Raw genomic sequence first — 16687 nt, forward strand, 5'->3', positions numbered from 1 at the left:
AAGTAGTGTGCTGACCGTTTTAAGTACATTATTTCAGTTGATTATCATAAAAACAGACTGATGTAGTTGATACTTTGCAGGTAAGGAAATGGAAATTGGAAGTTTTGTAAGTTATTCAGTCACAAAGCTAGAAAGTGGTAAAACTGGTAGTTACACCTAGTTAGTCTTACTGTAGAGCTTGAGTAATATACAGTATAATAAAATAAATAGTAAAATGATATATATAATAATCACTGTAATATGATGATGATGAAAGCTGAAATAGTATGTATGACTGAAGACATTTCAAAGGGTTGTTTGAAACAGATTCTGTAGGGAATGGGAAAGCTTAGGGATAGAAAGTCGAGATATATTTTTTGAGATGCTCCCTTTTATCTTGATTAGGTGTGCTTTCCATTTTATCTGAAAAGTTTGTTATTTATTTATTTTGGCTGCGCCGTGCAGCTTGCAGGATCTTAGTTCCCCCACAAGGGATTGAACCCGCACCCCCTGCAGTGGAAGTGTGGAGTCTTAACCACTGGACCGCCAGGGAAGTCCCTATCTGAGAAATTTAGATTCTCATTTCCCATACCCACTTGCAGTTTGTATGGCTTAGTAAAAGAAATTGAGTCTTAGAGGTGACCCCCCTGTGAACATGGTTTGTGTAGCTTCTTGCTGCGAAGTGGTATTTAGTGTTATTGTTTTGTGAGTTAAGCTTCTCCAGTTTTAGTGACCTGGAAAGGACAGTAAGAGAATTGAATGGAGAATTGTTTAACATAAGAATTGATTAGGAAAAGTACATTAAAAATCTTGCAGTAGGAAGGCAGGGATATTTCATTAGAATTATTTACCAATCTATATCTAAGGTAACTTTAGTTACTTTAAACGGTGTACAAAAATGTGCGTAATGCAAAGATTTTTTACTAACAAGTTAATATCATATATACAGTGTGGGAGGGAGCCAAAAATGAATGTTAGTATAATAGAATGTGTAAGTGAAGGTTCATTTCTGAAGACAAGCTGTGAATTAATCTATGTTTAGTTATTTAAACTGCAACAAGCCCTAAAGGGAAGCACCATACCGTTGTCTTTCATAAACATCTATTATACTAATAATGCTTAGTGAAATCTCTGGAATTAGAAAGGTATTTAATGTTTAAGCAAAATGAATGTGACATTTAAACTTAATTTTAGGGGAAATGCTGTTGAAATTGGGACGATTAAAAGAAGCGAGCGAAGTATTCAAAAACTTGATTGATCGGAATGCAGAAAATTGGTGTTACTATGAAGGCTTGGAAAAAGCTCTACAACTTAGTATGTAATGATTTTTCTCCTACCTTCTCTTAGCTAGTGTTCTTTTTTTTTTTAATTATTTATTTTTGGCTGCGATGGGTCTTCGTTGCTGCGTGTGGGCTTTTTCTCTAGTTGCGGTGAGCAGGGGCTTCTCTTGTTGCGCAGCACGGACTCTAGGTGTGCGGGCTTCAGTAGTTGTGGCTCGCGGGCTCTGGAGTGCAGGCTCAGTAGTTGTGTCGCACGGGCTTAGTTGCTCCGCGGCATGTGGGATCTTCCCGGACCAGAGATCGAACCCGTCTCCCTTGCGTTGGCAGGTGGATTCTCAACCACTGTGCCACCAGGGAAGCCCTTAGCTACTGTTTGAAGTATAGTAAAATATAAAGTTGTAAGAATATTTGAGGATGCATATTTTTAGTTTTAGCATTCATGTTTCCATTTAGGAAGATTACAGGTTAAACATGGGAGTGAAAATGAATTCAGATATTTATATTTAAGTGATAAATGCTTACAGATTATTTTAGGTTTCTTGATCCATTAAAATGTTACCAATTTACACTAACTAGAGTGGTGGGGAAGAAAATGGGCATTCCCTTTCTGGGAAATGTCATAATTATTTAGTATTTTTAAAGAATTAGAGGACTGTTACTGTCAATCTCTAAGAATAAGAATTGGGCCAAAGAAATGTTGCTGAGAGTACGTTGTATATAGCATCGGCATAAAAACTATTCTTTTACTTTCAAACTAGGCTAATTTGTGTAGAATAAATTGTATACATCGTCTTTTGAAATTTGATAACCTTGACCCTTTTCAGAAATCTAGAATATTATTCTAAATTTTCCCTAATATTCTCATAAATAAATATCTTTAATATTGCTAAAATCATATTTAGTCATGGGTAAGTAAATATATGGCTGAAATAATTATGAAACTTATATGAAATAATTATGAAACTCGAAGGTGTTGAAACAGCAGAATTTTTAAATTTAAAAAGTATGGTAAGTAGGTAGCTACCCATATTCATTTATAGTAGGAAGAGCTATGAGAAAAATTTATTTGTTGTATCTTAATTACTTGTATACATGAATCCAGGTTTTCGGTGTGTATTTAAATTTTTATATCACAAATTATTAAAAAAAGTTCCTTAAATAATTGTTTTTAAGAAAGTAATGAAAATTAAAATATTGATTAGATCAATAGTCTGTCTTTAAAAAAAAAACAGGACAAAAGTCATTGTGTCTGAAGGTTGGAAATGTGAGATAACTGATTTTTCTTTAAACTACCAGTTACTGGCATGTTAATCACTTAACTGCTTTAGTAAAATGAACGTAATATGTTCCATATATCAGGATCCATGCTTACTATAAAATATATTGATTATAAAACTATTTTTTTAGGTTCCTTAGGACCTTTTCTCCCCCATGGTAGGTTCTGGAGCTCCAACTTGTGACTTCAAATAGGGCATTGAAATGGTTTGGTTTTTGTCTTAATGTAACTACATTTATAAGACTTGTTTTATCTGGGTTAGTGGGAAAATGTTTTTTATACTCATAGTTCGTCTCATTCTCTAAGATTAGGTATAAATATGAGAACTGCTTTTTAAAAATATGCAATAGGCTTCTTGTAGATTTTAGTATAAGGGTCCTTAATAGTTCATGAAGTCTCCAAATCATTAACAGAACGTGAAAATAATTTTTCACATATCCCAGTTTTTAAAATTCAACCACATTGGAGCTCCAAAGTGTATTACTGGGGGAAGGAAGGAGTCTAAACAAAATCGGACTTTACTTTTTAAAGTGCTGTGTTTATAATCTTGATACTGAACACTACATTTACGGTGGCTTGATTGCTAGCACCAAGGGTTATTTTTATAATAATTATATTTCTGTGGTTCGAATTAAAATCCACCTAGAACCTTATAGTTTAAAAATGGGTTTGCTTTTTCTTAAAAATTCTGCTGTAAGTTATCTTATTGCTTATGTAAAATAATGCATGTAATTTCTCTTTGTAAATTATGCTGGATATTATTTTAGAATAATAAACTAGACCCAGATCCGGTTCTGCAGATTGTTAATGTAGTTTACATATAGATCCTGTATTTAGTACTATAAAATTAGGTTGGTCTTGACAGGGAAGATATAACTTTCTGTTATAAGTATATTTTATATCATAATATTTGGGAGAAGTAATTGACACTTTAAAAGTCTGTTCTAATGGGGTTCTTTTTTTTGGCACCTGGACAGGGACATGAACTAATGGAGTTCTTTGTAATAGAGTTTCATTGAAGATTTTAAGTGTCAAGCCTCCTTAGAAACTGAGTTCATCTTTTAAAATATTGCATTCATGACCCTAAAACTATTGCTTCTTTAAGCCTATCTATAGGCATTATAGACTTTTGTTGGGTTTATGTGGGTTATATTGGGTCAGAGGATTTATGTAAGATACATTATAAAGGAACATTTTCTTTTTCATGGGTTGTGCATGCAGGAATATCAGAGAAGTGCAGTGTATCTTGAGTCTGTCTTGTGTGTATATGATTTGAGTGGTGACATTTTGGTTTTCTCTGGACTTTGGGTTTAAAATGGTGATTTAATGATTATTTCATTGCCACAGAGTTTTTAATGTCATTCTTACAAAAATTGAGAGCAGCTTTAATATTGATAATGTGATTTTTAATTTATAACATAATTTTTAAAGTTTATTAGCATTTTATCATAGATAAAAGTTTTGATGCTTTGAATCTGACGCATATTTACTGATAATAGGCACTTTAGAAGAGAGGCTTCAAATTTATGAAGAAATTAGTAAGCAGCACCCCAGAGCAATTTCACCTAGAAGATTACCTTTGAATCTTGTCCCAGGTAATTTAGGATATCTTTTGTAACACTAATAATACTTGTTGAAATTACTCAACACCATTCACATTTTAAAAACTTGTTTCTGGAATAGAGTTTACATCTACACCAGTCTTGGGGGTGGGAGTGACCAGTTATTTATTTGTTATGTATATGTTGTTTAAATAATTGTGTTATTTTCTTTTTATCAAAAGATTAATGGAAATTAAAAGCTTTTTATTTGACTGACTTTAAAAATACATGAAATACCTCTTAGAAGTGTACTGGGTTAGACAGTAGATACAAATTTATTTAAAAATAAATAGTGCCTTTCATTTATGTAAATGATGAATAGTATTCTGATCCTCCCTGTTTTGTTTCAGCTTTGTGAAGTAGGCAGATTTCCTAATGTTTTCCAGGGAACATTAAGTCCCAGTGGATGTTAATAGGCTTGGTGGGGAGGATGCCTGTGTACTGAGATATTCTTCATTCAAATGAGTTTGGGAAACTTTTGGTTAAATACAACAATCAGGCTTCTGCAGGACTTCCTAGAACTTTCAGTATATGAGTTGTGAATTTGCAAGGTGGGATGTACTGTGCAGAGGGGAGCATTTCCCTAGTAAAAGCGTTTTCTGGAAGATGCTCGAGCTCACATTTCTGTATCTCCTTTTTAAAAAAAATAGCAGCCTGTTGAAATATAACTCACATACCATAAAATGCACTTTTTAAAGTGTGCAACTCAGTGTTTTAATGTGCTCAGGGAGTTGCACAACCATCATCACTCCCTGGTTTCAGGAAATTTTTGTCACTCCGAAAAGAAAACTCATGTCCATTAGCAGTCACTCCCAGCCCCCAACCCCTGCACCAGGCAACCACTAACCTAACTTTCTGTACCTGTGGACTTGCTGGTTTTGGACATTTTGTATAATTGGAATCATACCATAGGTGGCCTTTTGTGTATAAGGTAGGAAGTATATTTTTACTGAAAGATAACCTGGAGCCAGTTTTTGAATGTAAAGTGTGATTTGGGTAAAAGTGGGATCATTCTGGACCCTCTAGGACATTGTCTTTGAAACGCTAAAAGGATCTTTGTACAAGCTAGGCCTCAGTTGAGGGGTATTGACGGCTTGGGCTTCAAGGTCAGCGTCATTTGAGGTTCTAACATACATGTATTTACAAAGCTCTGGGGACCATATATAAAATTGTGCAACTACTTAATTGTACCTGTGCAACAGCTGAATACTTCATGAAGTGTTTTCGCGTGTTTAGAAGTATTTTTATGTGTAATAAGAAAGGTATCTTAGCTTTATCAAAGGCAATAAGATCTTTCTCGAGAAACATGATGGAACTTGAGAATGCAAGTTTTGAAAAAGGCTTACTGGTTTTTAGATAAAAATGTTTATTACCTACAGATTAGTGAACAGCCAAAGTCCTGGGGAGATTCTCCAACAGCCTGAAATATTAAGTGCTGTGAAAACAGTACTTTTCAAAATAGCTAGTTTAATTCATCGTGATCTATTAGTCTTCACTGGCCAAGGAGGGAGAAAGAGGGAAGGAGATAATCCAGAGTATTAAACGAGAATGCTAATCCCATTTTGCTCCTATTTTATTTTTGTTTCATTGGATTGTTTGTATTTTTTATTGAGATATAGTTGACATACAATGTGTAAGTTTAAGGTGTATGATGTATTGATTGATACATTTATATATTCCAATATTATTATCACTGTAGTGTTAGCTAACACCTCCATTAGGTCACATGATTATCATTTCTTTTTTGTAGTGAAAACATGCACCATTATTTAGAGTAAATTCCCAGGCTATCAGATACAGTCTGATCTTGCTATTTATGTTCATTATTTTAGCGGTGTTTTTTGGGATATCAGTTTTTAGGTGAATCTGTACTACATCTAGTGAAGAATTAGCATAGCATCTCTGTAGTCAGATAACTTGTTTTACAAGCTGCAGTGCTAAACAGGCACATAATGATTTTTTTTTTAATTTTAGAATTTTATTTTTTTATACAGCAGGTTCTTATCAGTTATGCATTTTATACATATTAGTGTATATATGTCAATCCCAATCTCCCAGTTCATCCCACCACCACCAGCCCTTCCCCACTTTCCCCCTTTGGTGTCCATATGTTTGTTCTCTACATCTGTGTCTCTATTTCTGCCCTGCAAACCGGTTCATCTGTACCATTTTTCTAGGTTCCACATATATGCATTAATATATGATATTTGTTTTTCTCTTTCTGACTTACTTCACTCTGTATGACAGTCTCTAGATCCATCCATGTCTCTACAAATGACCCAATTTTGTTCCTTTTTATGGCTGAGTCAGGCACATAATGATTGATAGCTTTTTTTTCCCCCTAAAGGAAAGACTATGGGGGTACTAAAGAATTATTTTAAAATAGTTAGGAAGAAGGGAGGTTATTTATTTTTGTGAAAGTTTTTCTTATATGTAAAGAAAAAAATTATGAGATGGGTAAATAGTAAGTAATTTGGGGATATAGTGTGTGACTGAGCAGTTGAGTAGCTGTGTAGGCTTCTGGTTTAGACAGTGCATTCATACAGTTCTGAATAAAAGGGTGCAAAACAGGTTTTAACTGAAAAGTCTTTTCTGTGTCTCTGTCCTCTGGCCACCAAGTTTACTTCCCCAGAGACAGCCATTGTTACTAGTAGATGGTTTAACTCTTCCAGAAATACATTGTGCATATACAAGCAAAAGTATGTGTTTGAGGGTTTATGTATAGTTTTCCTTTTTCCTCCACCTTTTGTACAGAAGTGACATAGATTGTTCTGCACCTTGTTTTCCTTTTCACTTAACTGTGTATCTGGAATTCAGTCCTATATCGGTATGGAAGACCTTCCTCATTCTTTATCATAGCTAGCTGCACAGTTGAAATAAAAGTTTAATGGGAGAAGAGGCTTGTAATATAGTGGATACTTGAGAGCTGAGTACATTGTCTTTTAAGTAGAATTGCCAGTATGATCTAAATAGATTGAGAAAGTTGAAGAGGAGTTCAGAGTAGCCTCTGACATGAAGATAAAATGCATGTTTTCTCAGTAGATGATGATAGCAAATGTGGAAAACTTTCTTAACTATAGAAATGCAGTAGCTATCAGATGTCAAGGTGTAAATAATTGACATTTATTGAGTGGTTACTGTGTGCTTATGCTGTTTACTTTTCATCTTGTGTGAGTCATGAAAGAGTACTCTTGAGGCTGGTGGTGTTACCGTCATCTTACAGTGGAGAAATTGAGGCTTTTAGTGGACAGTGTCACATCCCTGACTGCCTGCCACAATACTGTTAACCTTTGCTTTATATCAGAGAAAGTGCTGGAAAGATTTGATCTCTGAAACTTTTTAATTTTTAAGGAAGTAATGATGTATATTTAACCCAGAGTGAAATTTTGTGCAGTCCTGATAATCTGTGATTTTCAAAAGATTATATACAAAGTATACCGAAGGAACACAAAATACCACACTGGGTTGAATATACATGATTACTTCCTTAAAATTCAAAAGTAGTTTTAGAGATCAAATCTTTCCAGCACTTCCTCTGTTATCAAGATTAGAGATCATCTGAAAACAGTCTTCGTAGTAAGTTGAGGTAACAAATGTTGATCCTGTTTTTATATTAGATAAAATTTTCACTCAATAAAATTTAAATTTCTCCTCTTAATATTTATGATATCTGTAATGTGTTGAGTATGCATGTTTTGTTCAGTAGTGTCAGTCACAACAAATAACAATAACCACTTGGGTTGTTGAGTATTTTGGTGAAATGTGATTCATAAAGAAACCTTAAGAAAGGTCATTTCAGTAGTCTTACTTTAGCTTAAAACATTCATGACATATATGTATCTTTTTTTTTTCTTTTGAGTGGGCAAATCCATGTCCTTACATATTAACCCTTATTGTCAAAAAGAGCTTTTGTATTTAAAATTAATTTTTTCAATTTTTTCTGCTTTTAAAAAGTGACACTGAAACTTTTTGGTAAGGGTTTAGCAATAATAGGAGATTTATTTACTTGATGTTACAAATAGGGTATTTATTTAATTCTAATGTTAGCATGCCTCAGGGCTCTGTCTGATGTCTTATGGATGTTATTTTACTTACTGTCTATCTCACCCACTAGAATGTTAATAATTTCCATGAGGGCAGAATTAAAAACAATTTTTTTGTTTTAATCACGGCTATATCCTGGATACCTGGAACAATGCCTGGCACATAGTAGGTGCTCGGTAGATGATTGTGGAATGAATGACTGTTGAAATAAATCACTAGTTGATTCGGAAAACATTTGTAAATACCGTGTTAGCGTTTAAAAAGATATTTTGACTGCTACTTAAATATAGTGCTGGTTACAGTAGAATCCTTATATAGTTTGCAGAGTGCCTTCTGAGATGTAGGATTGAGATAGTAGCATTGAGCCTCTGCTGGTCAGTGAGATTAGGAAAGGTACTTCCTATGGGGACTGTATTCAGAATAGATAGTACGTTACTTTTCCTCAAAGCTGCACAGTCATTTTGTTTATCTATCTTTTGAAGTGTTCCTTGAAGATACTTTGAATCTGCATCTAGGGAAAATACACTTGCCAACCGAACCGAGATATTTGGTGTTATGCTTTTTGGCGGTAACAAATAATGCTGACTGACTTTTGGGGTTTAAACATTGGATAGGGGAATCATTGTTTCTGAAGGAGTTTTATTTTTATTTATGAAATAATTTTGCGAACTGTTTGCATCAGTCGAAGTATAACAAAGTACACTTTTGTTTCTAGGTGAAAAATTTAGAGAACTAATGGATAAGTTCCTGAGGGTTAACTTCAGTAAAGGCTGCCCACCCTTGTTTACTACTTTGAAATCTTTATATTACAATACAGAAAAGGTAAAATTTGGTCTTTATTCAATTTGCTGTAGTCTTTTTTACTAACTTAATTATTACAGAAGGATTTCCATGTAAATAATATGCTATGATTCAATCATTTTCTCTATTCTAATAATAGTGTGCACCTTAGTCTAATAATAGATGAACTGAAATTGTATGCATGTACTATAAGTAGTATCAAAGGAAATGTCAATCTGAAATTTCCCGAGTAAAGGGTTTATAAAAGCACTAAAATAAAGGTTGTTGTTTTTAATGGGTATACTTTTGTAGTGGGATTTTAAGTTTGACCTATTGTCACCAGAGGTCTATATCTAACTATTTGATGATTATCTGTTATTTTATGGTATGACTGCGGATTTTTAAATTCGTTATGCTTGCTTTAAAAGTTAGAGCTTGGGGCTTCCCTGGTGGCGCAGTGGTTGAGAGTCCGCCTGCCGATGCAGGGGACACGGGTTCGTGCCCCGGTCCGGGAAGATCCCACATGCCGCGGAGCGGCTGGGCCCGTGAGCTGTGGCCGCTGAGCCTGAGCGTCCGGAGCCTGTGCTTCGCAACGGGAGAGGCCACAACAGTGAGAGGCCCGCGTATCACACAAAAAAATAAATAAATAAAATAAAATAAAGTTAGAGCATGGAAAATTGTTACTGCAACAGTAACATGTCATTTGGCACTGTTAGTTTTAACTAATAGGCTACATTTTAATGTAGTTTTAGCTAGTTTTCAAATGAAGAGAATCACTTTCTGCTTTTTAAAATTAGGAAATAGACTTGGTTTTATATTAGAGAGCTAATTAGAAAATTAAAAGTTAATAGAAAATAATTATACTTCTATTTCCAAGCATTGCTTCTTATTTCTTAAGGTCTAAAATCTTGTGTTCATTTCTGTAATCAGTTTTTGAAAGTTACTAGTGGATAAGGAAAAGATTTTATTAAAAATGCTAAAATATTTTTAGTTAAACCTATATCACTTTATGTTTATTTAGTTTTGACCCATAATTATTTGTAAATTAGTAATAATTGTGAATAATAAAATATTGAAAAAAGTCAGTGTTAGGTATAACTGACACTTTCTTCCTTTGGCAGCAGGTTTCATAAACTAAAAGGGACAACTGATAATATCTAGAGGGGAGTGGCTGAGGATGGCTAACAGAACTTCTGTACTCTGTTCCTACCATTGGTGCACCCAGTCTCCATGCCAATTGGGCAGATCCCCACTTCGGGAAAGAGACCTATAGTACCCGAATAGTAAAAAGTGTCATTTACATTAAAACAAACAAACAAACAAACAAAACCTAACAATTATTTGATGTCTGTAGTATGCTTTATTTGATTGCAATGGTACTGTTATCAATTTTTTTCTGCAGTTGATTTTTTTCTGTTGATTTTTTTTGATAGTGATTGATTCATATGAAAACATGTAGCAGTGCCTACCAGTAATTTTTGTAGGTTATTTAAATTAGCATTTGCCAAAATTCTTCTCTTACTCATTTAGGCAAGGGTGACAGAGAAGAAAGATGAGATAAAATGTCGGAAATAATAAAGAACATGTATGTGAATGAGAATAGAGTAGTGCTTTTGTAACACTGTCTTACAGCAAGTACTGAAGACAGAATTTGTTCCTTACAGAATTCCTTACAGAATTTGTTCCTCTTAAGGTATCACTGGGCTTTCACTGGCTTTCTCAGTTTTCATAAGAGGCATAGACTTAAAAAAAAAAATCTCTCCAATATTGATCCAAAATTACCATCTTAAAGGTGTTAAGCACTTGTTGGTATTTTATTTTATAAAGCTTGGAAATTGCAGTTTTAAAGAAGGCAGTGAGAATACATTCATCTATATGTGAACCTTTGACATCTCTTTAGTGTTAATCTTTGAGCATGCAACAGGAATGTTTACCATGTGTTTTTGAGAATTGAATTAAGCTGCAGAAAATTGAGTTTAAGTTGTCAGAACTTAGTACAGTGAGAAGAAATGTACAAGTATGGGAAATGCTTCTCAAATCATTTTGGTCACATATTTGTGATTACTCTAGAGGGCGTTTTAAAATTTGCATATTTCTAATCAGCAGTGAGTCCTGTTTTTAGCTAAGGGCTGCATTTTAACTCTTGAAGGATTTCAAAGAGGTTAAGGCTGATAAACAATTATAGTTTTGTAAGCTTCCAAGTCTTAAAAAATAATCCATGTCAGGGACCATGAAAATAAAATTATCTTTTGAAGTTAGCTTAGGATATAGTACAAGTGTCAAAAAGTATTTAAAAAATGTCTCCAGCATTTTAAATTGTGAATTTTGACCATAAATATTTTAGTTTTTCCCCCCCCAGCAATTTCACAATCAATTAATGTGTTATTGTGTAGTCTTCAATATCTTCTTTTTAACGACAGCATAGTCTTTTATCAAAATCATACCTCCAACTGAACTTTGATTTTCAAAGTTTTTGCAGTTAAAAAAGTATATCTTTGTACACATAGCTTTACTTAGGATTTTTGTCTCATAAATTCTCAGAATAAATTAATGGGTAAAAGGTAAGAACATTTTGTTATTCTTGTTAAACATCAATTTGTATTGCCATTACCAAAGTGTGTGAAAGGCTCACTGTGCCCTCACCAGCATTAGGCAGTGTTAAATATTTTCTTTTCTTATGTTTGCTTTTCTAATGAGATTTTATTTTAAAACATAAAGAAGCTAAATTTTAATGTAACCAGATTTGCTGATCTTTATTTCTATTGTGGAAGTTCACCTATTGTTTCACAAGCAGTTTGGAAAGTCCTCTTCCTCTTGAGCAGTGCTTCTCAAGGTGGGGCGGGGGAGGGAATTTTGTCCCCCAGGGGGCATTCTGCAATGTCTGGAGATGTTTTGGTTGTCAGCCTGGTGGGTGTGCTACTGATACCTAATGTGGGTGGAGCCCGGGGACGCTGCTGAACACTCTTCAGTGCACAGGACAGCCCCCCACAGCAAAGAACTGCGTCACCAACATGTTGGGCTGCGTAATTCTAGGGCCTGTCCTGTGCATCACAGGATATTTGGCAGTGTCCTTGGCCTCTACCACTTAGCGTCAGCAGCTTACCCCCAGTATCTTTGTTGTTTTCTTAATAGCTTTATTGAGATGCAGTTCACATACAATAAAATTGACCTATTTGAAGTTTACAAATTCACTGATTTTTAGTATATTCAGAGTTTTGCAACCGTCACCACAGTAATTTTAGAAAATTTTCATCACCCGAAAAAGAAACCCCATTCATATCTGCCCGCTGCACTCGCCCAGTCAGGCAGCCACTAGTCTACTTTCTGTTTCTGGATTTGCCTGTTCTGGGTATTTAATACAAACAGAATCAAACAATATGTGGCCTTTTTTTCTCTAGCTTCTTATTCTCAGCATAAATATTTTGACCTGTGTGGTAGCATGAGTACTTCATCGCCTTTTATGTCCAAATAATGTCCAGTCGTATGGCTATACTACATTTTATCTATCAGTTGATGGACATTTTGGTTGTTTGTACCTTTTGGTATGAATAATGCTGTGAACATTTGTGTACAAGTTTTTGCATGTACATGTTTTCATTTCTCTTGGGTGCATATACCCGGGATGGAATTGCTAGGTCAAATGGTAACTCCATGTTTAAACTTTTCAAAAACTTGTCAAGACTCTTTTCCAAAGTACCTTCACCATTTTACATTCCCACAAGTAGTGTATAAGGATTCTGATTTCTATACATCCTCACCAACAATCCACTTGTTATTATATGATATTTGATTATGGCCATCCTAGAGGGTGTGAAGTGGTCTATCTCCTTGTGGTTTTCGTTTGCATTTCCTTGATGACTGATTATTTTGAGCATTATTTCAAGTGCTTGTTGGCCATTTGTATATCTTCCCTGGAGAAACGTCAGTTCAGGTTCTTCTCCCAGTTTTTAATTGGGTTATTTGTCTCTTCATTATTAGTTGTAAGTTTTTAAATATATTCTAGGTACAAGTTTCTTATCAGGTATATGATTTGAAAATATTTTCTACCTTTTGTGGATTGTCTTTCCACTTTCTTAAAAGTGTCTTGATGAAGCCCATTTTATCTTTTTTCCCTTGTGTTGCTTGTGCTTTTGTGTTGTATATAAGAAACCTATTTCCAAATTCGGGGTCATGAAGATTTACACGTATTTACTTCTAAGAGTTTTATGCTTTTGGTTCTTATATTAAAGTCTTTGATTCATTTTGCGTTCATTTTTGTATATGGTGTGAGGTGGGAGCCCAGCTTCATTCATTTGCATGTGTTTGTCCAGTTTCCCAGCACCATTTGTTTTTTTTTTTCCATTGAAAGTCTTGATAGCCTTGTTGAAAGTAAAGTGATCATAAATGTGAGGGTTCACTTCTGGACTCTCATTTCTGTTCCATTGATCTGTATGTCTGTCCTGAGGCTAGTATCATGCTGTCTTGATTACTGTAGCTTTGGGGTAAATTTTGAAATTAGGAAGTGTGAATCTTCCTAGTTTTTTTTTTTTAATATTCTTTTGGCCATTAAAGATTTATTTTATTTCCATATGAATTTTACGATCAATTTTTCAGCTTCTACAAAGAAGCCAGCTGGGATTTTATAGGGATTGCATTGAATCTGTAGATCACTTTGGGAAGTATTTCCATCTTAACACTATTAAGTCTTTCAGTCTATGAACATTGGAAATTTTCCATTTATTTAGATTGTCTTTAATTTCTTTCAACAATTTTTTGTAGTTTTCAGTTTATAAGTCTTATACATCTTTTGTTAGATTTATTCCTAAGTATTTTATTTTTTTATGCTATGCTAGATGGAAGTATTTTCTCTTTTTTTATTATATAGTTTTAGATGTACATCCTGAAACTTATATAGGGCCAATTATAATTTGACATCTGTCTACACTATAAGTTGTTCACCACTACAAGCCTAGTTACCATCCATCACCATACAGTTGACCCCCCCACCCCGCCTTCATCCATTTCACACCCACCCCGTAACCGCCTTCCCCTCTGGTAACCACTAATCTGTTTTTTGTGTTTAAGTTTTTTTTTTTTTTTTTAATTTTTTTTAAGATTCCACATATGAGTGCAATCATGTGACTTTTGTCTCTGTCTGATTTATTTCACTTAGCATAATGTCGAGGTCCATCCATGTTGTTGCAAATGGCAGGACTTCATTATGGCTGAGTAAATAGTCCATTGTATATATACATCACATCTTTATCCATTCATCCATTGATGGACATCTAAGTTGTTTCCATATTTTGGCTATTGTAAATAATCCTGCAGTGAACATAGGGGTGCATCTATCTTTTTGGATTAGTGTTTTTGTGTTTTTTGGATTGGAATTTTTCTTAAATTTAGTTTTCAGGTTTTTTTATTGCTAGTATATAAAATACGGTAGATTTTTGTATATTGTTCTTATATTCTGTAACCTTGATGAACTTGTTTATTAGTTGTTATAGTTGGTGTAATGAATTTCTGTCATCTGCAAATAGAAAGTTTTATTTCTTCCTTTCCAGTTTGTATCCTTTTTATTCATTTTCTTGACTAATTACCCTGTCTAGAACCTCCAGTCAGTGTTGAATAGAAATGATGAGCATTGACATTTTTGTTTTGTTCTTGATCTCAGTGGGAAAGCATCTAGTCTTTCTCCATTAAATATTGTGTTAACTATGGATTTTTTTGTATATGCCCTTTATAATGTTGAGGAAGTTCCCTCCTACTCCTAGTTTGTTGAGCATTTTTATTGTGAAAGGGTGTTGGATTGAGTCAAATGGTTTTTGTCTATTGAGATGATCATGTGTTTATTGTTTTTATTCTGTTGTTACTGTATATGACATTAATTGATTTTCAGATGTTAAACAACCTTGCATTAGTGGGATAAAACCCACTTGGTTGTGCTGTATAATTCTTTATATATGTTGCTAGGTTCAATTTGCTGGTATTTTATTAAGGATTTTTGCATCTATATTTCTAACAGATACTGGACTGTAGTTTTCTTGTGATGTCTTTGTCTGGTTTTGATATCAGGGTAATAATGGCCTTATAATGAGTTGGGAAGTGTTCTCTCCTGTTTTGTTTTTTTTTTTGAAAAGTTTGTGAAGATTGGTATTGGTATTAAATATTTGGTAGGATTTACCAGTGAAACTATCTGGGCCTGGACTTTTCTTTGTGGGTAGTTTTCGATTACCTGTTGAAACTCTTTACTTGTTATTGGTTTATTTGTATCTTCTATTTCTTCTTATTTGGTTTCTGAAATTTGTGTTTCTAGAAATTTGTCCATTTAAGTTATCCAGTATTGGCATATATGTTCATCATATTCCTTTATAATCATTTTATTTCCAGTCAGTAGTAAGTAATGTCTCTTCTTTAATTTTTAATTTTAATAACTTGAGTCTTCTTTTTTTCTTGGTCAGTCTAGCTAAAGGTTTGGCACTTTTGTCAATCTTTTCCGAAGACCAAGTTTTGGATTTGTTGATTTCCCCACCCCTCTTTTCTATTTTATTGGTTCCCAAATCTAATCTTTATTATACCCTTACTTATGCTGGTTTTAGGTTTAATTTGCTCATCTTTTTCCATTTTTTTTCCCTAATATGTGCTTAGTGTTCTGTATTTTTGTTTTTTACTTTGCAGTTTTAATCGATGAGAAAAATGTTTTTTCTAAGGATAAAGATCTCTATTTGCACGGAAAGATACTGAGTAAAATCAGTTTTTATTTAATTTTAGTTCAACTGTCAAGGCTACAGTATATACATTGAAAAAAATTGTTTTAGTGTTTTAAAAGAAACCAGAATGACCCTAAATAAGAGGTGGAAATTAATTCTGGACTTCCATTTTCACCTATAATGGAAAGGACTTTGCAGTTTTGTTCTGTAGCTATTCACTATGTCAGACTATTGAGTGAAGGCAGTGAATCATCAAGGTTTGCTGGGTTGTTACAGGTGCATTTGATTCCATTGAAGCTGGACATCAGTGCACAGGTGCAGTGAATATGAGTAAGAACATGGAAATTGAGTACTTGAGGAGACTGACTGGATGAAGCATAGATGTCTCAACAAAAAGTGTATGGCTGTCCATACACAGGAAGGGGAGGTAGGCTGTTTCCCAGAGGACATTTTTTTTGTGTTAAATCTGCCCATACTATGAAAATATTCCAAGATCCTCATTCAGTTAAAGAACATGTAGAGGTTTGTGTGCCCTTTAGAAACTGGTGACTGTAGACCCAAAGAGTTACAAAAAACTTGGCCTGTTCAGTGGAGAAAGAGAATCATCATGAACTTCATTGGAGTATTTCTACGGGAAGTACTAAATTGTTTGGCTGTTGTTAGTGGGAAACAACTATAATTTGTTGGTGGAGGTGGTGGGTAAACTAGATTTTGATCCTGGAATATATTATCTGTAAGGTATCTTTGATTCTTTCTTTATTTTTAATTAACTCAGGCAGGTATAAAATTTGAGTTTTGTATCTGTTTACTACCTAACTGTAATTGTGAAGGTAAGTTAGGAAAAAAATGAAGCTAAACAGCATTATAAAAATGTTAGAATTCTGTTATCATTGTAAAAATGGCTTCACAGTTACTAGTAAAGCAAAATGATTCTAAAAATGCTTCATTTCATATATACTTTTGGAAAACTAGGTGTTTCAGAAGGTGATACAGGGGAATAATTGGCAAGGAAAGCAAGAGTTTGATTTGTATTTCAGG

General features: G+C 34.0%; 1 protein-coding gene across 10 annotated transcripts in view; it reads left to right on the forward strand.

The window, feature by feature from the left end:
- Positions 1-16687, forward strand: part of NAA16 (N-alpha-acetyltransferase 16, NatA auxiliary subunit) — a 77929-nt gene that overhangs the window by 17691 nt on the left and 43551 nt on the right. For 8 of the 10 annotated variants that reach the window (XR_010936863.1, XR_010936864.1, XR_010936865.1 and 5 more), the window contains 3 exons: positions 1174-1293; positions 4035-4130; positions 8896-9002. Coding sequence is in view for 7 of the 10 variants with exons in the window: in XM_067713159.1 (XP_067569260.1) it covers positions 1174-1293; positions 4035-4130; positions 8896-9002 (323 nt within the window). In the remaining 3 variants the exon portion in view is untranslated. The remainder of the gene's footprint in view (positions 1-1173; positions 1294-4034; positions 4131-8895; positions 9003-16687) is intronic. The other 2 variants (XM_067713158.1, XM_067713163.1) reach the window with 2 other exon arrangements.

The sequence above is a fragment of the Pseudorca crassidens genome, chromosome 18 (genome assembly GCF_039906515.1).
Source record: "Pseudorca crassidens isolate mPseCra1 chromosome 18, mPseCra1.hap1, whole genome shotgun sequence".
NCBI lineage: Eukaryota > Metazoa > Chordata > Mammalia > Artiodactyla > Delphinidae > Pseudorca > Pseudorca crassidens.